The 22,586-nt window shown below is 28.1% G+C and overlaps 2 protein-coding genes across 2 annotated transcripts; one reads left to right on the top strand and one right to left on the bottom strand.

Moving 5' to 3' along the window:
- Window positions 1–14,659: 14,659 nt before the first annotated feature.
- On the bottom strand, window positions 14,660–19,051 carry sip1 (septin interacting protein 1). The gene is given in 9 exon segments (XM_015332250.2): window positions 14,660–15,902; window positions 15,988–16,148; window positions 16,231–16,659; window positions 16,743–16,939; window positions 17,044–17,431; window positions 17,434–17,995; window positions 18,161–18,338; window positions 18,419–18,644; window positions 18,796–19,051. Coding segments are annotated over 9 exon segments (2,502 nt in total). The 5' UTR covers window positions 18,905–19,051; the 3' UTR covers window positions 14,660–15,650.
- Window positions 19,052–19,196: 145 nt separating this feature from the next.
- LOC107072367 (coiled-coil and C2 domain-containing protein 2A) lies at window positions 19,197–22,130 on the top strand. The gene is made up of 3 exons (XM_089175930.1): window positions 19,197–21,114; window positions 21,198–21,352; window positions 21,445–22,130. The coding sequence occupies exons 1-3, from the start codon at window positions 19,485–19,487 to the stop codon at window positions 22,009–22,011; spliced, it is 2,352 nt and encodes a 783-aa protein (XP_089032056.1). The 5' UTR covers window positions 19,197–19,484; the 3' UTR covers window positions 22,012–22,130.
- The last annotated feature ends 456 nt before the right edge of the window (window positions 22,131–22,586 follow it).

Genomic DNA, 22,586 nt, shown 5'->3' with positions numbered 1-22,586 from the left:
AACGTAAAATAATTTTTGAATGTGATAACAATAATATAATAATAATATTATAACAAAGAAACCCAACAATTATCCTACTCCTGATACTTTGCAATCGTCTCTTTCTCTCGAAACTTTCAAAGGTTTCACTTCGAACACGTGTGATCTGCCCGCATGATATTTTTTTAATTTGATTTAATTTATTTGAAATTTATTATAATTAAATTAAATTAAATATATGTTAAATATTTTCTCACTTACAATTAATTTCATTCATTACTTCTAATTAAATATTTAAATTTGTTTTTCTATTTTTATTTAAAAAAAATATATATATATATACATTTATATATATACATACATATATATATATATACATGCATATATACACACGTGCATGTTAGTTGCGTGTAAGTTGACGGTGCATCGACGAAAAAATCATTGACCCGAGTCAAGTTCGAGCGCACGCGCACACACTAACTGCATTCAAGATAAAACTCAAGAAAGAAGTGGGAGAGATGCAACGAGTGAGTGCAGAAAAAGTGGGGGGGTAAGAGTAGGGGTGAGGAGTTGAGTGAAAGGAGGGGGGATTAGCCAATAGGTGGGATGAATCGTTTTAAATCGAGCACGTAAGTGCTTATGGTTGTTCATCACCACCACCACAACCATAACCACCATCCTCTTCCCCTTCTCCTCCTCCTCCCTCTTTTTCTAGAAAAAATACCTAAAACAATATTTCTCCTTAACATCGTATCAAACACATTATTAAACCAATTTTGATAAAGAAAAAAAAGTAATGCAAAATAAAGGAATGGTTTTCGCAACCATAACGCCAACCCTAATGGGCACTGTGAAGAAGAAAACCGCGTGGGACCTGTTAGCTCCGCCCTTTTTCAAACCAGATGTCATTATTCATTTATGTTCTTTTAGTTACTTTACTAGTTATTTTTTTTTTTTATTTAACACTAAACGTTTTTACCATTAGTGATGTCACGAATGATTGCTTTTTAATAGCTTGCAATTTTTACTATTGCATTCCACTTTTATTTTGATCTTTATTTTTGATAATTATTATTAAAAATTAATTTTATACAGTATTTATTTAAAACAGTCTTTCCATTTGTTATATATATTAATTAATTATCTATTTCAATAAATAAAAATTTTACTTGACTATTTATGTGATATTTAAATAATTCTAATAAATCTAATTATCTGTAAATTTAGCATTAAAGGTGTATTTTATTTTATTATATTTATTTATAAAAATTATACGAACCATTTCATTCAATCAGAATCTTCATCAAAACACATACAAATATTCACGTATCCATAAAACTTTTTGTTCTTTTAAGTCTTTCACTACTTCTTGTTCAAAAATACAATTTAAATCCATCACTACCATTCAACATTTCAACAAGAAAAAAAAATTCTGTCATAATTAAAACTTACAAATGTATATAACATCTTCGATATAATCCCAAGACAATATTGTTCTTTCAAATCTTTCACTACTTCATGAACAAATATACAAAAAATTTTCAACCCATCACTACCATTCAACTCGTTTAACTGGAAAATTCCCTTCTTTCCCCTCTCTCAACCCCACATTCTTCCCATAATCAAAACACAAAGGTAAGACTAGAGAATATCACGAATACTAAAAGAATACATTTATCAAATCCTATGAATTGTTTTATTTAAAAAAAAAACAAAGAATCCCTCGTTAAACTATTGTTTATTTTTTTTTTTTTTTAGTTAATCGTAGGGTGTTTCATAAGACACGTTCGGGAATTATTCGCACGAGTGAGTCAAACCCAACACACGAAGTCACACCTGTTGCACGCGTTCACTCGTTCGAGTACTAAACAACACTCCTCGTGAACAACGTTCTTCAACACAATCATAAACACACGAACACATACACATACACATACAGTCAGCTGATATTTTTTTTTTTATATTTTGTGTTTCTTCCTCTTCTTAATACCCTGTTTTCCACAAACCCCTCTTCCGATTCCTCGATTCTATCTCATTCTGTTTCTGTCCTATCACTATCTGTCTGTCTATCTCTTTCTTGTCGTATCCTCTTCCCTTTCCATTCCCTTCCCATTCCCTTTCCCTTCCCTTCCCTTCCCTTCTTCTTTTACGTGAGTCATCCTTCTGACCACTCTTCGTATAACAAGAAGAAGCATTCGTTTCGCGGATGCTACGAATGATTTCAACTGCCTACCGTCGTGGCTGACTAACATCCTTGGAACTTGGCATGCTCGGAAAGTTTGGACTACATACATACATATATACACACACACACACTTTTATTACAATAAATGAATACGAATAAATGTATTGTTATGTGTGTGTTTCAAGTATGGGGATATAACATGGTTGAAAGATATACGATATTTCCTTATTTGTTCAAATACCAATTTGTGTGTGTCACCCTATAGAATAATCTAATCTTTTTTATTTGTTTTTTTTTTTTTACAATCACATTTATTATAATATAAATGAATACCAATTACTATATAGATATGTGTGTGTGTGTGTGTGTGTGTGTGTGTGTTACTATATAGAATAATCAAATCTTTTTTATTTATTTTTTTTTTTACAATCACATTTATTACAACATAAATGAATTCGTTTTAATATATATGTGTGTGTGTCACCCTATACAAAAATCAAATATTTTTTGTTTTTTTATTATTTTTTTTATTTTTTATAATCACATTGAAATATACTTAATACAAATACATAGTATTGTAATATTAAACCACAAATAAAATCTTACAAAATGCATTGATTTTAATTATATAGTGTTACATTTGATTACTGTAGTTTATCATTTGAATTAACCCTCAAATATAACCTCAAAGAATTCAAATAAATAAAATCTTATAAATAGCATTGATTTTAATTAAAATAGTGTCATATTTGACTACTGTAGTTTATCATTTTGAATTAACCTCCAAATCTAGCCTATCTCAAGGAATTCAAAAAAGAAATATGTGAATTTAAACTTAACGAAATGTCGCGTGGGAATATTTTAAGTTTACCTAAACGTGTATGTATATATGGACCGTATATTTAGAAAGTGGTGTATGTCCACGTTTTTAGGTTTCGAGAAAATTAAAGGTTTTACATATCAATGGTTACTCAATTTTTTTACCGAACAATTTTAAATTGTAGAAAATATGGGCACTTTTTAAGAAATTTAATTATTAACTAGTTATCCATAAAAGTTTACATTAAATAAACATAAATTACGTGATATCTCATTTTTTTTGTAAATCTGGACTTACGCCACTTCCAAAATAAACGGTCCATATGCATATATGTATATACGGTGTAATATAATAATAAATATTAATAAATAAGAAATAATAATGTATAGTAATAAAAAAATTACTAAAAATATCAGTGAAAAAAAATACACCCAAGATTTAGTCAACCTAAATATATGTCACTTGATTACTTTGAGACAATTTTTTCCTACATAGGGTATTGTTTGAGGACATTTAGCTATTTCAGGGACAGTCCTCGTTTTGCATACTTCGAGGACTGTCCTTAAAGTGTAAACCGTTTATATAAAGGTCTATTTGAGGTTTATTTAAACTATCGATTCATCGAACTATCGAAATATCGATCTATCGAACTTCGATATATCGATTGTCGAACTTCGATATATCAATTATCGATATATCGATCTATCGAACTTCGATATATCGATTGTCGATATCGATCTATCGAACTTCGATCTATCGAACCTCGATATATCGATCTATCGGACTTTGATATATCGATTATCGATATATCGATCTGTCGAACTTCGATATATCGATTATCGAACTTCGATATATCGATCTATCGGATTTCGATATATCGATTATCGAACTTCGATATATCGATTATCGAAATATCGATCTATCGAACTTCGATATATCGATCTATCGAACTTCGATATATCGATTATCGAAATATCGATCTATCGAACTTCGATATATCGATTATCAAACTTCGATATATCGATTATCGAACTTCGATATATCGAACTTCGATATATCGATTGTCAAACTTCGATATATCGATTGTCAAACTTCGATATATCGATTGTCAAACTTCGATATATCGATCTATCGAACTTCGATATATCGATTGTCAAACTTCGATATATCGATTGTCAAACTTCGATATATCGATCTATCGAACTTCGATATATCGATCTATCGAACTTCGATATATCGATTATCGAAATATCGATCTATCGAACTTCGATATATCGATCTATCGAACTTCGATATATCGATCTATCGAACCTCGATATATCGATCTATCGGACTTTGATATATCGATTATCGATATATCGATCTGTCGAACTTCGATATATCGATTATCGAACTTCGATATATCGATCTATCGGATTTCGATATATCGATTATCGAACTTCGATATATCGATCTATCGGATTTCGATATATCGATTATCGAACTTCGATATATCGATTATCGAAATATCGATCTATCGAACTTCGATATATCGATCTATCGAACTTCGATATATCGATTATCGAACTTCGATATATCGATTATCGAAATATCGATCTATCGAACTTCGATATATCGATTATCAAACTTCGATATATCGATTATCAAACTTCGATATATCGATTATCGAACTTCGATATATCGAACTTCGATATATCGATTGTCAAACTTCGATATATCGATTGTCAAACTTCGATATATCGATCTATCGAACTTCGATATATCGATTATCGAACTTCGATATATCGATTGTCGAACTTCGATATATCGATTATCGAACTTCGATATATCGATTGTCAAACTTCGATATATCGATTGTCAAACTTCGATATATCGATCTATCGAACTTCGATATATCGATTATCGAACTTCGATATATCGATTGTCGAACTTCGATATATCGATTATCGATCTATCGAACTTTGATATATCGATTATCGAACTTCGATATATCGATTTTCGAACTTCGATATATCGATTATCGAACTTCGATATATCGATTATCGAACTTCGATATATCGATTATCGAACTTCGATATATCGATTGTCAAACTTCGATATATCGATTGTCAAACTTCGATATATCGATTATCGATATATCGACTATCGAACTTCGATATATCGATTATCGATATATCGATCTATCGAACTTCGATATATCGATTATCGATATATCGATCTATCAAACTTCGATATATCGATTATCGATATATCGATCTATCGAACTTCGATATATCGATTATCGAACTTCGATATATCGATTGTCAAACTTCGATATATCGATCTATCGAACTTCGATATATCGATTATCGAAATATCGATCTATCGAACTTCGATATATCGATTATCGAACTTCGAACACTTATTTGTGGTTTAAGGGGACCTTTTACTCTGAGCACCTAAAAAAAGGCTATTTTCGCGAATTTTTTCCAAGAAAACTATAAAAGATATCGATCTAAAAGTTGTTGGGTTTGTTAAATTGAGTCTTAAACTATATAAATGAATTTTTATTTTTTCATCTTAATTAATTTTTTATTGCAAAAACAGTAGTATAAAAAAACACCTTAAAACTTTAGTGCTTTGGTAGCTCCATCAGAACTTGAGAATGGCTTACCTGAAACATAAAAGTAAAATGGTTTTATATTCTGTATGACTTCAGCTACAAAGTGACAGTTTTATATAAAAATTTTATCAATAAATAAAAAAATGGTGGACAAATTACAAAAAAAACGTAAATTTGACCTTTTTTTTATTGTTTTTGTATTGTTTTAATTTATTTACCATTAATTACATTACCATTAATTATTTACCATTAATTACATACATTACCATTAATAAAATTTATTACCGGCCCATTAATAAAATTTATTACCGGCCCATTAATAAAATTTATTATCGGCCCATTAATAAAATTTATTATCGGCCCATTAATAAAATTTATTATCGGCCCATTACCGGCATTTATTATCGGCCCATTACCGGCATTTATTATCGGCCCATTACCGGCATTTATTATCGGCCCATTACCGGCATTTATTATCGGCCCATTACCGGCATTTATTATCGGCCCATTACCGGCATTTATTATCGGCCCATTACCGGCATTTATTATCGGCCCATTACCGGCATTTATTATCGGCCCATTACCGGCATTTATTATCGGCCCATTACCGGCATTTATTATCGGCCCATTACCGGCATTTATTATCGGCCCATTACCGGCATTTATTATCGGCCCATTACCGGCATTTATTATCGGCCCATTACCGGCATTTATTATCGGCCCATTACCGGCATTTATTATCGGCCCATTACCGGCAGTTATTATCGGCCCATTAATGGTAGTTATTATCGGCCCATTAATGGTAGTTATTATCGGCCCATTAATGGTAGTTGATCATTGGCCGATTAATGGGCCCAGCAATGGGCCACGTTTTATTCAAATTATTAGCCCATTAACATCATCATAATTTAATAATCTATATATCATCATCTTCAGACAGTTATATATTTCTCTATGTCTGATCCCCCGAAAAATATACCTGACAATACGAAGGATTATACAGATTACAATAAAAAAAACTGCTTGAATAAACAATGAAAGAGAAAGGGATTGAACAAGATAAGAGTCGTCCGTGCGCGCCGAACGCTCAGGAAAGCGGTCCGAGGTAGTTACGTTCAGGCACCAAAAATGTAGTTAGAGACATCGGATCTTTTTGAAATTTTAACACAATATTTCTACATATATATACATTCGAAAAATGTAAAAAAAAAAAAAAAAGATTTTTTTAAATTGCAGAGTAGAAGGTCCCCTTAATACTGTAAATATTATTTTTTTATTAATTTTTTTTATTTTTTGCAATCCCATTGAAATATATTTAATGCATATACTATACTATATATATGTATATACATAATGAAATATATTTAATACAGATGTAGTATTATAGTATTAATACAGTACTACTATTACTATAGATATAGTGTTAATACAGTTAATACAGTATTTTATTATTTTTATTTTTATTTTTTATAATCACATTTATTACAACATAGATAAATACAAATAAATATATAGGTATATGAGTGTCACGTATGGGGATTAACATGGTTGGAAGATAGACGATATTTCCTTATTTGTTCAAACACATATATATGTGTCACCCTATAGAATAATTAAATCATTTATATTTGTTTTTTTTTTTTTTGATTATTTTTTATTATTATTTACAATCACATAAAAATACATTTACCTACATTTGCCACACTTAATAAAAATGCGTACGAGTATGCACATGTGTGTTATGATGCACATATGTGCATATGATACGATGATTTAATTATCTGAGTGTCAACATTGGTCATTGTATTGGACAATCAATTATATTTTATGCAATTTTAAAGATATATTTTTTTACAACGAACAATCTGATGTATACATATATATATATAGTACATCATGTGTGTATTTACACTGTAAGAAAACGCGTATATAAAATATTGTTTTATTACATTGAAAATTTATGAGTCATACTGTACAATTGATTATAGTTTAAGTCAAATAAGGAAAAATAATGAAGAATTAATAATCGAGGAAAGTGTATTCTTTTTTATTTTTTTTTTTTTCAATTGGATGATTTCGGTGCACCGGATGTATAAAATCACTAGAATCGTAAGTTTAGGATTTGCTATGTAGGCGTGGCACGTTTTACGTAAGCATAAAGTCGTGTGTCTAGTCGCGTCACACAATCCACGAGTTAAGCCTAAGTGATAGTCTGTGTATATGTGTGTCTGTAAACTGCTAGAGTATTATACGTATATATATATATATATATATATATATTCATCGATATGAAGTTTCGAAACTTGAATTTTAAAAGCTTCAAACACCTTTTTCTTCTTTTTATATAAGTAATACGAAAAAGAGAAAATCACATATGTGTATAGGTTTGAGAATTTATCAATGAAAATTTACACACACACACATGGACACGAATAAAAAACATGAATTTGAATCAATGATATTTATAATATAAGAATAAATTTATTTCTCAACTTTAGTTTAATATTTATTATTGTAAAATGAAATTACATATCGAACGAATATAAATTTATCAATGAATATTTACACACACATACACACACTCGAATAAAACATGAATTTTCATCAATGATATTTATAATATAAGAACAAATTTATTTCTTACCATTAGTATAATATTTATTATTACAAAATGAAATTACATATCAAAAGAAAACTATTTATTCAATACATTTGTCCACTTTGCAATAAAATGCATAAGTGCATTCATGCTCTATGTGTATATGTGTGTTTACGCGTGTATCTTTTTTAATATTTATTATTACAAAATGAAATTACATATCAAAAGAAAACTATTTATTCAATAAATTTGTACACTTTGCAATAAAATGCATAAGTGCGTATATGCAGTACGTACTGCATGTTAATCTGTATGTATGTGCGAGTGTATATTTATGCATGTATCTTTTTTAATATTTATTATTACAAAATGAAATTGCATATCAAAAGAAAACTATTTATTCAATAAATTTGTACACTTTGCAATAAAATGCATAAGTGCGTATATGCAGTACGTACTGCATGTTAATCTGTATGTATGTGCGAGTGTATATTTACGCATGTATCTTTTTTAATATTTATTATTACAAAATGAAATTGCATATCAAAAGAAAACTATTTATTCAATACATTTGTACACTTTGTAATAAAATGCATAACTGCATGCGTACTGCATGTGCATCTGTATGTATGTTTGTGTGCGTGTGCGTGTGCGTGTGCGTTTACGCATGTATCTTTTTTGTTATCTGTGATACAAAGAAAGGATCAGAGTAAGAAAACGGTATTCAAGAGCATAGTTAACGTCTCTATATTCTCAACAGTGAGAGAATATAAACGACTATGGTGTCTTGGAACTTGAACATAAGCGCGTTCAGTGCCATGGCAATAATATAGTTCGATGCATTATAGTAGAGAAGTTGCAACCTGGGAGGCCCTTTGGGATAATACGAAAATAGGAGCAAAGTGAAAATCCTTGGTGGAACAATGAACGAGTCTCTTCTACGTAAATACAAACACAAACATATACATATTCAGACACAAACACAGAAACACATTTATATACACTTATTATCTATACATTCTATAGAAGAGAAGATTAATTTTTTTGGGGGGGGGGGAGAATTTTATATCGAGAACAATGTTATAACTTCCGCCGGTTAGTAATAGTGTTTTTTTTTTTTCATTTTTTTTTTTATTTTTTTTTTTTAAAGACTAGTTAAACGATGCATAAATAATTTATTCAATAGTAGATATTTTAAATGGAGATAAATAAGGGTTGATATTTTATTTTAAATATTGGGTAATTATATATATATAATATTTCTTTTATTTATATTTAATATTTCATATGATACAATATATATTACATATATGTGAATTGAGTATGTATTGATTTGCATACAAAGTTGCATAGAACAAAATTTGTTTCCTTCTGAATGAATATTCCTAAATAATAATCAAAAAAAAAATATATATATATATATATATATATATATATATATATATATATATATTTACCTGAATATCTAAATATTTTTTTTTATTAAATAAAATGTTGTTTACAATACTATATTTATATTTAGAAAATTATGTATTGAATTGCTTAGAAAGTTGTATAGAACAAACTTTATTCCCCTCTGAATGAATGCACGTAAATATTAAAAAATATATATATATATATATATATATATATATATATGAGTATCTAAATATAATTTTTATTAAATACAGAAAATGTTGTTTATTATATTTATATTTATAAAATTATGTATTGAATTGCATAGAAAGTTGCATATAAAGTTGCATAGAACAAGATTTGTTTTCCCTCTGAATGAATGCTTCTAAATAATAAAAATATATGTTTATACTCTCATATCTAAATATGGTTTTTTTTTTTATTAAACAAACAAAACGTTGTTTACTATATTTATATTTATAAAATAATAATATACTCGTTTATAGAATATAGTCAAGTCAAAGTAATAAAACTTCTCTCACTTCAAATCACCTTTCAACACCCACGCTTATTCGGCGTACCAGCTTAACTTAACGCACACGTACACACATATCCCATATATATATAGTTATGCATATGTATTTACAAGAAGGTTTTAACTCTTTAGAATCGTTAGTTTCTTGGAATGCCTAATCCTCTAAATCACCGGTCGAATTCATCCGACTTACCACTTACGCAACCAAAAAACCTTTCACGCGACTTGAATACGACACACACACACATATAACATAGTATGACGATGTAATAATATATAATCGATTCCAGTCAACCACGAGATCGTAAAATCGTAACATATTATCGATAACGCAGGTGTATCGCCAGGTAACCAACCAAACCAATCGGTAACCTCGATAATAAAATTTTATATTTTATTATTTTTTTTTCAAGTTTGTTTTTTTAACACTAAATCCATTAAATTAGAGTTGTAACTTTTAAATAATTTCTTTTAGCAATCTTATATTTATTTTTGTATTTATTTTTAATTAAAGTATTTTTTGTCTATTTTTTTTTTGTTTTGTTTTGATAAACAATTTGTAAACTAATGAGAATTTTAACAACGATCACATTTAATGTTTTATTACAGTTGTTTGTATTAGCAAACGTGTAATCTTGTTTACCTAATTTAAGATCAAATAATATATTAAATAAAGTATTACAATAATTAACTTAATTAAGTATTAATTTAATTAATTTATTTTTGTTTGTTTGTTTTTTTGTTGTTAAATAATATTTAAAAGTTTATATATAAACAATTTGTAAATTAATGAAATTTTTAACAACGATTACATTTAATTTTGATTAGGTTTTTCCCCATTATCAAAAGTGTAATCTCGTTTGCCTAATTTAAGATTAAATAATATATTTGTAATTAATATATTTTTGTTTGTTTTTTTTATTTAAATAATATTAAAAAATTTAAATATAAAAAACTGCTAAATTAATGATATTTTTAACAACGATTATATTTAATTTTGATTACAATTTTTTGTATTACCAAACTTGTAATCTTGTTTACCTAACCTTAAAATTGAATATTAATTTATAAATATATTATAATAATAAATAATAATTAAAAAAAAAAAAAAATAAAAATGGCTTATTATAAATGAGATTTGTAAAATAAAAGAGAATAGAAGTTCAAGTTTCGTAATTGTATATTTATGTATAGTTTTAAATGTCGTTCGATAGGATTAAGTGTGGTACTTGGAAAAAGAAAAAAGTAGGAAGAAAAAAAAGAGAAAAATCTTGTCAGGTATTAAATCATCGTTCCATAGGCCTTATCGTATTTTCTCTATCTTACTCTTTCTATTTTTTTATCCTCTCCATTCTTTCTTTCTTTCTTTCTTTCTTTCTTTCTTTCTTTCATTCTCGAAGGAACGAGTACTTGCCATTTTATGGTGGTTCTTAGGGAGGTCGATTTGCGTGGGATTGGAATGTTTGGGCACGATCGCATTTTGCTAAAATCGTTGTACGTACTACACTACTACTATCAACACGTACACATGTATATATATATTTATGTATAATACATGTAAATTTATATATGAGTGTGTATGTATAAATGTATGTATGTATGTATTAGATAAATACGAATGTAACACAATCAATGTGTACATGTATTTATATTTATATATAGTACATGTAAATCTATATGTTTGTGTATGTATATATGTGTATGAGTATGTATGTATGTATTTACGTATGTATTAGATAAATACAAATATAACACAACCAACGTGTATATGTACATGTATTTATATTTATCTATAATACATGTAAATTTATATATATTTGTGTTTGTGTGTGTGTATTTATGTGTATATATGTACTAGATAAATACAAATGTAACAAACACAACTAAAACATTCATATGAACGTCTCCCCTTTCGCATATTTCTGTTTATCCGTGTGACGACATTTAACAACCATCTTCTTTTCAATCCTTTCTGTTCTTCAATTTGGAATTACGATAATGTTTGGTATTCATCCTCTTGAATTAGAAATTTCTTTCCTTTTTTTTTTTTTAAGTATTTTAGTTTAGTATTATAATATTAATATTTAACACACGTAATATTTTAAAAATAATTTATAGGAATCGTTAATGGTGAAAGAGGTTTTTTTTTTTTAACGAAGAATTTGAAAATAATTTATTTGTATTTGCATTTGTATTTTGTAGTTGTTTTATTTGAAATTAATATTTATTTTAATTATTTATTTCATTGTATTAGATTTATTATTTTTTTTTATTAGGTTTATTTATTATATTAGGTTATTTATAATTTATTTATTTTATTATATTAGGTTTTTGTTATATTATATTATACAATTTCGCTTCTGCCATGTTGTTTTTCTTTTTATTCATAGATTTCTAATAGAAATAAATTATTGTACATTCCAATTAATTCTTTTTTTAATTCGAATATTTAATTTCAAAATTACTTGTGACCATACATCTAATTTTATTAGAAATATTTATCATAAACAATAAAATAAATTAATAATAAAATTAGTATTTATTTTCTAACCTAAAAATCAAAGTACTGCACTAGTTTCCCCTCCCCCACAATAAAAAAAATTAGATCATGTTACATGAATATCATTAAAATTCAATTGTACACAATTTACAAAATAAACAAACAAAAACTCGTCAAATATTAAATAAATAATAACAGTAATAAATAATGATCGATAAATTTATGCACATTATCAAGTATCAACAAAATGATATTATTTCAACATAAATTTATGTTGATTTAACGTTATGGGTGTCGCGTTGCAGTTAATTGACTTGCAAATGAAGATAAAAAAAAAAAAAAAAAAAAAAGAAATAAAATAAAAAATAAAGAAAAGAAAAAAAAAAAAGGATATAATAATTCTATCTCTTTGCGAATAAGAGAAGAACTCTGTTGTATATGCAAAATAGATTTTTTTTTATTTAGTTTGTTTTATATTTTGTTCGACATCTCTCTTTCTCTTTCTCTCATTCGAAGACTTGTGATTTCTCTATCACCAAAGTTATACTATAAAATATCTTGAACAATAATTTGTATACACACTGTGTATACGATATAAGCAAAATGAAATCGTGAATGGTACGATAAAGAAAAAGGGGGCCCAACCGACAATGAAAATTACGAGCAAGTGTTAGCGACAAAACTCTCATCGAGTTTTTCTCAGAGACCTCGTTCGTTTAACAACGAACGCGTTTGCGTTCACATTCACTATGTTGAACTTATAATGGAATTGTAAAACAGGTGGTAATTGGTGAGTGTAGAGATTAAAAACAGGAAAGAACAGGTAACGAGAAATGAATAAAAAGAAAAAGAGAAAGAGAGAGAGAGAGAGAGAGAGGGAGAGAGACAGAAGATTCTCTTAAATCGAAGAAGAAAATTTATATTCACGATTGATCTCTCTGTTAGATTATTTAAACGAATACTTTTATTTATTTATGAACGTTTAAATATATATATATATATATATATATATATTTATATCGTATAACGAGTTTCAGATAAGATGAATGTTTTAATATACCATCGAGAAAATGAAAATGAGGTATAATAATGTTTGATAATAAAAATATATATATTCACCTTTTTAAATTGAACAATTTGAAATTAGGATTATGTGTTAATAATTTATTACAATTTTTTTTATTTATATATAGGGCAAATTATACGTTAATGTTAGACAAATTTTGAAGTGTGAATTTTGTTGGAAATGTGGATTTTATTACTGAAAAATATATCACACATTGGAACAGTTTTGTATTACGTGCAAATAGATAGTGAGAAAAATCTTTACTATATTTTAATAAATTGAAATGAAATCTATTTGAATATCTAAACTATAAACTATTAGAAAATTATTTTTTTTTTAAATATAATTGAAGTTTTATACAGTTTTTAAATAATATAATTTTATTATATATAATATATAATTAAATAATATATATAATAATATAATTATAATATGTAATTAATTATATTTAATATTATTTTATTATTAATTATATTATATTATAATATAATTATTAATATAATATAATAAATTAATATTATAATATATTAAAATATTATAATAATATAAATATATATATTAATATATATTTGTAATTTTATATATTAATATATAAAATTATAATATAATACAAAATTTGTAAATAATATAATTTAAATAAAAATATTTATTAAAATATCTTCTAAAAAGAGCCAATAAAATGGCACACAGAAAATCCTATACATATCACCATTTACAATAATTCAATGTTAAGAATCTTATTAATTAAAATCTTAACATTACCATAAATAAAGATATGATATTTATAAAAATAATACTCAAAAAAAAAATATATTTATTATTTACTCAAATATATTAAATAACACGAGTTTAAATGTAAATAAGAAAAAAAGAAAAGAAAATGGTATAATAAAATAAATGTAAATTTGAAATAACTAAAGATGTATCTCTTGGTAGAAGAGATGTATCTTCTTTATGGTCGTGGACAAGCCGAGAAGAAAAGAGAAAAGAAGAGAAGAAAAGAGAAGAAAAGAGAAGACAGTGGAGACAGCCGGTTACTAGGCAGACACACACGGTCCTCGGCGTCGATGCAAATTTTCTCGACACCCGAGAGAGCATGGATCGGACGCGTAGGCGAAGAGAAGACGTCCATCCTCTTTTCCTCTTCTCCCTGGACCAGTCTCTTGAGTTTCTTCTCAAGTATACGTTTTTCATACGTTAGTGTTAGTATACTAACAACACAACGATACTACGACTTATCGTTTATGTGTACGCCACACTCCTCCTCCTCCTCTAACGTTTCATACACGCTACTCATTGGCCCTGTTTTTCTCTTTCTCTTTATTTATTTATTTCTTTTACATGCATACGCACGCACATCTATATATATACATACATACATACACATATGTAAATATATGTACAAACTCTGAGAAGCAAGTATGGGGTGTTCCATAGGAATAAAGCAAGCAACTTTCCATATGGAGGAGTTTTAAAAGCTACACCTTGGGTAGTGGGATAACCAGAGGCGCCTACACGCGTTCGACTTGAAACTGACCGGAACAGAAGTGCTAGGAAGATAAGATTGAAGATCGAAGATGAAAAAAAAAACAAACTGTAATATATATATATAACCATAGTACTTTTTTTTCTTAAAATAACAACACACTTCTTATTGACACGTTCAAAGTTGATATGTGATTACATTAAATAATTGAATATTATTTTTTTTTTTTTTGGAATATTACACAATGTACAATCGTGGTTAGTATAAATTCTATTTTTTTTGTTGTTGTTCATATATTTGTCTTTACATATTTTTCTTTTTTTTTTTTGTTTTTTTTCTAATTGGATAAAATTGATCTTGATTATACAATAATATATGTATATATGTACAAACAAAAAAATATGAATATTATTAAAAAATATTTGTATCATTAAAGATAGTATTTTTTTGTTTGGAAATAAATTAAAACAAGTTTTCTTCTATCTAAAGTTCTGCCATATCGAGCAAGGCATTAACATTCGTCGGCGTCCAATTGGCTCCATTGTGATAAACGAAGATCATTTTACCGTCTATATATGCTTGTACATTTCCCACTTTGTAAACTTGTTTAGCTTCTCTGTATTTATTTGGAATAGGCACGAAAAGTATTCCACGTTCTTCACACTTCCTTTGAATGAGGTCCTTAAAACCTAAATGAATTTGGGGTGCTGCTATTCTCACTGCTTCTGCCAATCTCTGTAAAATAAATCAAATTAAATATGAAACTTAAATCTGACTAAATCTTAGAGTCTAGTCACTGATAAAATAAATATTTATTTACCTCTATCCTTGGTTGTACCACGGATGGCATTTGTGACATCATCGTTGATTGAGTCCTCTCCAAATTGTTCAAATACGAAACTTGATCCATAGTTCCTGGTTGATGACTTGGTGGTGCATTTATTGCTCTGTTTAGTATATCTATAGTCTTCTTGAAATGTTCTATAAAATAAAGAAATGATTTCAATGTTATCTTCTTAAAAAGTAAATATTTTTATAAATATAGTATAATCCTGTAAAATACCTTTTATTAATGGTTCAGCTAATAATTTATCACTGAGCATACCCTTCCAACCCATATACCAATTCATAACTTGATCATAATCTGGAGAATGATTTAACCAAAATGATAATACTTGTTCCCACTTAGGGAAGAAAAATTTGTCAAGTAAATTAGCCATTATGTGTGCTGGTATTAATTCTTTCCATTCTATCACCCAATTCCATTGATCTAAGTGTTGCTGATGTGGATTTATGACAAATTCGGATAAAGCTATTTGAAGTTTTGGTATAATATTTTTAATTAGGAAAGCTTCCATGTCAGCTTTAGCGAATACTTCTGACCAAGGTTGTAACATTAATCTTGCTGATCTATCTGATGGATGCCAACCACCTAACGCAGAACCCAATTTACGTCTTATAATTGGATATATTAACGTATCCAACCAATTACCTAAAATATTTATTTAAAATATTAATTTAGTTGATTCGAATTAATGGATAAATAAGAACAAGACATTTTTGTTAAATACTTACGCATTAATGGTAACCATGGATGTATCCATGTGTGTATTGGAACAGTATCTGTGAGTGGGTTCCATTCTTCTACTTCTAATGTAAGCTTAGGAAGTATTAACAGGTCTAAAATATTTTCAAAAATCCATCCAGGTAACAATGGTATCCAATGTTCTAATAATTCTATTAAAGGATTTGGTTGCCTGCATGCCCATTGTCTAATTTATACAAAAAAAGAAAAAAGAGAACAAGTCTCATTAACATTTTATATAAAACAATTGAATTTGTATTGTAAAGAAAATAAAAATTCCATAAAACTTACTGTACAGCTCCTCTGATAGAAGGCATCCAAGCATTCCATACAAGATGGTCGTAAGGATAAATCGTCCTTGTTTGAAGTGGACTCATACCAGTTTCTAAAATTTCTTTCCATTGTTCAAACAATTTAATTGGTTGTTTAGGTTGCATCAATGGATTCCAAGAAAGTAAATAATCCTTTATTTTCGGACCAACAAAACTGGTTGCCAAATCACCCAATTCGTACATTTTGTATTCCTCGTAATATTTCTCTTGCAAGTTTTTAAATACATCAGCAATATCTTGCAACGTTATATCACTCGTTTCGTCCATTAATCTATCGACAACTGCTAGAACATTTTCTAAAGTATCAATGAGTTGTCCATGTTGATCTACAACTTTGGATAAATTTTTTTCTCTGCTTCTAAAGCTACGACCCTGTCGTTAAGGTGTCTAGCTCTTCTGTCGTTTTGTATGATATCTTGTTCACACATGTCCACCAGAAGATTTAAATTATGTTGCAATTCTGGTAAAGCAAAATTGATCTTATCCTTTTTATTAACACTTGGAATAGTTTCGTCAGGATATTGTTGACCACTAGCTATCGCATGATAACCACTTAAAATTCTTTGCTCAGGTCCAGTCATATCTATTACTTTAACCCTACTCATTTCACTAGAAAGTGGAACTTTCCTATTTGGTTTTAATTTACCATCTTCTAGAACTTGATCAACACTACGATATGAATATTTGACTTTTTTCTTATTACTAATTGTATCTCCTTTACGCCATTGAGATACTTTAGGTTTAGAATCTTTAGTTTCTTCTGTTTCTTCTTTCCTCTTTTCAATAACTTTGGGTCCTTTTTCTGGACCATAAGCACCAATGGCACCTCTACCTTTTCTAAAGTGAGCTTCTACTGGTGCACTTATTCCTTGCAGTTGTTTTCCTAATCCTTTTCCAGGTTCAAAACCCATCTAAAATTATTATTTTATTAGTTACAATTAATTATGATTATATTATGTTATAATAGAAAATTGTTCTCAGAACTATTAAAATAACATTTTTAGGTTGTTTAGTTAGAAATAATTTAGGATAAAGTCCTAAGAAGAAGATAATAGAAAAATATTATTTATCTTTACCTGTAGTAAAAGTTTTGCACCAATTCCTTTAGTGTGTACTTCCCAACTACCAACACCACTTTTCATAAACGAAGGATTCACTTGATATCTCTTTTTACGTAAACCAGCTATATCACCTTCAACGTTCATTGAAAATGATGCACGTTGTTTAGAATTACTTGGTTTCTCATCCTCCGAGCTAGAAATATTTTAAGAAATTAATTAGAAAATAAAAATATATAAGTGATTGATTATTGTTCAATTATTTATAATAAATACCTTGAACTATTAAAATATTCCTCATCTTTTTGGGTTGTGTTTGCATCATCCTCCTCGTCTTCATCTTTGTCTTTATCTTCTTTTTCTTCGGTTGTTTTACCAGCTTGTTGAATACCACCAGCAACAAAATTAACTGGAACTGTGTAATTCTTTGGTCCTTTATTATACGTTTTGAATGATGGTCTTGCTGAAAGTTCATCTTCATCGCTGTCATCTGCCCAAATGCCTAAAATAATATTAAATAATAATGTCACTTAGGTTATGAACATTTACATTCTTAATAGTTGTATCCTAACCTCAAAAAACAATGTATTTTTCAAACTTATTAATTCATCATTGTATAAATATTAATTAATATTTTGTTTTAAAATTCTTACCAAGCATCTGTTGTTTTTTCGTAAGTTTTCGTCTAGGACGATTAATATTAAATTCATTGTCCAAATCATAATCGGTTATCTCAAAACTTTCCACTTCGTCTTCCGACATTTTTTTCTACTAAATTTTTCACCAAATTTAAATACAATTTTAAATAATATAACACTAATTTCTTTTTCTTTTTTTAATAATCAAATTTATAAACACTAACATTAAAAATGATTAAAATTAATAATACTTAAGGTAGTCACAGTGATATCAAGGCTAATAAATATACAAATACATATGCTGCCAAAAGTGCATAGTAGTAGAAATATTAACTTCAAACAAAAAGTTTGGTAAAATAAAATTCTGTTTTATCGATGCTCGGTAAAAAAATTACTAAAAAAGTAGAAGTCTGTCTTACCAATTCTATCACTTTGGTCTTACCGAATGTCGATAAGATAGATTCCTTTTTTAAAAAATAATTTACTTGAATGAAAATTCTTATGATCACGTGACTTTTTAAAAGATTTTTCCATATAATCTACTGTTAGTAAATATATCGATTATCAATGAAATGTAGTAGAGTAGTTTATCACGTGTACTTACGTTACTATGGAAACCATAGTCGTATACACAAAATAATACAGTAAAAGTGTCATCATCGTAGTGTATGTGTAACAGAACAAGTGATGAATATATTTAAAATATGAATTTTGTGAAAGAAAAATTAGATAATAATGATAAACAAGATCTTAGTCTTAATTATGCTTATCCTATAATAAATAACGATCAACAGATGAACAGTGTTATAATAAAAAATGTTAATAGTCCTCGTGAAAAAATTGACAAAACTTCATTGATAGAAGATGGATTATATACTTCAAGTAATCCATTTACACGTAATGTAACGAAACCATATTTACTTAATAATATAAGTATGTTAGATCATGAAACAACACCAAAATTATCCGGAAAATTAATAGAAATTGTAATACGTAGCGTAGACATTTATTCTAAAAATGATCATAGCGAACCAAGCATTGAAATCACTTCTGTTTCACTTTTATTTAAAAAGAAAGTTATATGTAAGACTAATAAACCGTTTAATAGAAAATTACATAAATTATTATTAAGAAATTCAGAATGTAATAATCTTTCGATAGAAGTTAATTCTAAAGATGGTCAATCAACTATTTTACCATTACCATTGCCAAAACATTCGGTTAAAAATAATAATATTGAGATTGAATTTGGTATAGCTGATAATTCAGGAAAAATTCATTCAGGTACTGTAACATGTACCGTATCTTTAATTTTACATTGTCCAAATCAAGAAGAAACTACTACTACAACATATTTGCATAGATTAAGCAATGATCCGAATGATCCACAAAATGCACTTTCTTTACATAGACCAAGAAAAAATATATCCAATAAAGAAATCAAATATTTTTTATTGGAAGATCCTGCATTGCGTTTTGAAAATATGGATGATAATCTTGTTATTAAAAAAAAGGATGAACAAATAATGAAACCTCCAGATGTAGCTGTGATAGAACAACCCATTCTTTCTCTCTTGGATCTATCTTTTAGAAATTTATTACAAGCAAGGCGTCCATTAAGACCATCCTCCAATACGCATCGACATCACACAATTGGTAAAGCTCTTCTTTCCATTACAATTTTACGTGGAGTTGAAATACCAATTAGAGAAGAATCAGCATTGGTTCAACCATTGTTAGAAGTAGAATGGGGTGGTATTATTCATACTACCCCAATCTCAGATGGTCCAGCACCGATATGGCATCAAACTATGCACTTTGAGTTACCAAGAAAGAATAGGGATTACAATGTAAAGTTACGTTTGTACGATCAGCATCCAGTATGGGGTCAACAGTGGTTAGGTGAAGCAAGAATACCTCTTGAACATCATAGAAATTATCAAGAATTGGAACGTTGGGTAGCCTTGTCACCTTTGTGTAGTCCCAAAATGTTATTTGGTTATGTACAAGCCAGTCCTGGTCATTCTCATACAAGAATTTATACTCTGATGAAATTAGAATTACCTGGTAATGCTAAATTGATGGAGGATAGTACGATTAATACTCTGTTAAAAAATATTCAACGTTGTCTTTTATCTCCATATAAAATAACGGATATACAAAGTTCAGAAGAAGCGGCTAGATTAGCAATGTTATTACCGGAAGTGCCCAATCATTATGGACCTTTAACGCCTCGTCAAGCTTTAAATGCAAATAAGGTTGATCATTATGGTCGTGCTGTCTTACTTGCATCTTTACTTGAAAGTTTTGGCTCGCAGACATACGTACTATTAGGTATTATTAACAATATGTGTTAAAATGAATTGTTTTTTTTTTTTTTAAATAGTTTTTGATACTTTAATAAAACCTTTTTTTAGGTTCTTCTCAGACAAGTAAATATGCGGCATTTGTCTTAAGCATAGAAGAAAATACAGACACTGTTATTTGGGATCCTGAAACTAGTGATCATTATAAACCAGGTGACAGTCGTTGTCCACTAATTAAAGTTTCCCATTTGATTAATCATTCTGGTGTAAGTTGAAAGTGTTTGTATTTTTTTTTATCTTGAAATGATGTTTCTTACTTTGACTACGCATTTAAATATACAAATGTGTTTCTTTATAGATATGGGAGAATTTACAAAAGTCTATATTAGCGAATAATTTAAAATACGATGTGAAAAGTAGCAAGGATTGGCGTCCAATAGGAATCATTGCACTTTCTACTAATGAACGTATCGTTCAAGTTCTTGAATTGAACGTACATCATCATCAAGAAGAAGAAGAAGAAGAAGATTCTCTTCGTGATTCGTCTATGCAAATGGAACAACAATTACGTGATAAATTTTCCCATTGGCGTAGTTCAGCCGAATTAACAACCATTTACAATCGCCATGCTATCGCAGTCCTACGAAATTACATTTCAAAGATTGAAGATGATGATGATAATAATACGTCTAGGCAACCGGATAAAAAAGATTTGAAACAATTGTACAGAGCTTATTACATGCATGGTTTCATATTGAACTTGAGACAATCAAATTTGGATGATTTAACGGAACGTTTAGCTTCTACTAAAACGCATCATGTTACTGGTCCTGTAGAATTTGCCATAGCTTATCATATTAAACGTTACATTGGTAAAACTAATTCGATTTGGTTAGTAGTCGCAGTTCTTAGAAGTCGTCAATGAGATTTCTTTTCAATTTTTTTGTTTTGTTTTTTGTTTTTCTTTTTATAATTGGAAATATGTATAAAAAAAGTTGACAACTTTGTACTTAATATTTTGTAAAGTCTTTTTTATGGCAATGCATCAATTTATCATTTAGAATGTTTTTAGGATTTTGAAAGTCATTGTATCAAAAAGAATGATATAATTACTTAGCAATTGTGCATTAAAATATTGAAGAAAAGTTTATGAGGATTGATGAGACAAAAAAAGAGGATACATAACCTCTTTTTTTTTTTTTTTTTTAGCATTGCACAGCAATACTTATTAATATAACAGTTATATATATATATATATTTTTTTTTTTAGTTACATTGCGATAATGACAAAAAAAAACACATATTTAACAATAGGGATTATTAATCTAAATATTTAAACATTCTTCTCTTTTCTCTCTCTCTCTCTCTCTCTCTCTCTCTCTCTCTCTCTCTCTCTCTCTCTCAGTTAGAATTAAAACAATGAATCCCCGGTTAACCTCGTTCATTCTTCATATTTATGTGTGTTGTATACATATATAAATATTTTTACTTTAAATATGT

Source organism: Polistes dominula, unplaced genomic scaffold, assembly GCF_049000335.1.
Source record: "Polistes dominula isolate Pdom_NZ unplaced genomic scaffold, Pdom_raw_medaka contig_21, whole genome shotgun sequence".
Lineage (NCBI taxonomy): Eukaryota > Metazoa > Arthropoda > Insecta > Hymenoptera > Vespidae > Polistes > Polistes dominula.
Note: the sequence above shows the minus strand (reverse complement) of the source record. Positions and strands in the feature narration are given on the sequence as shown.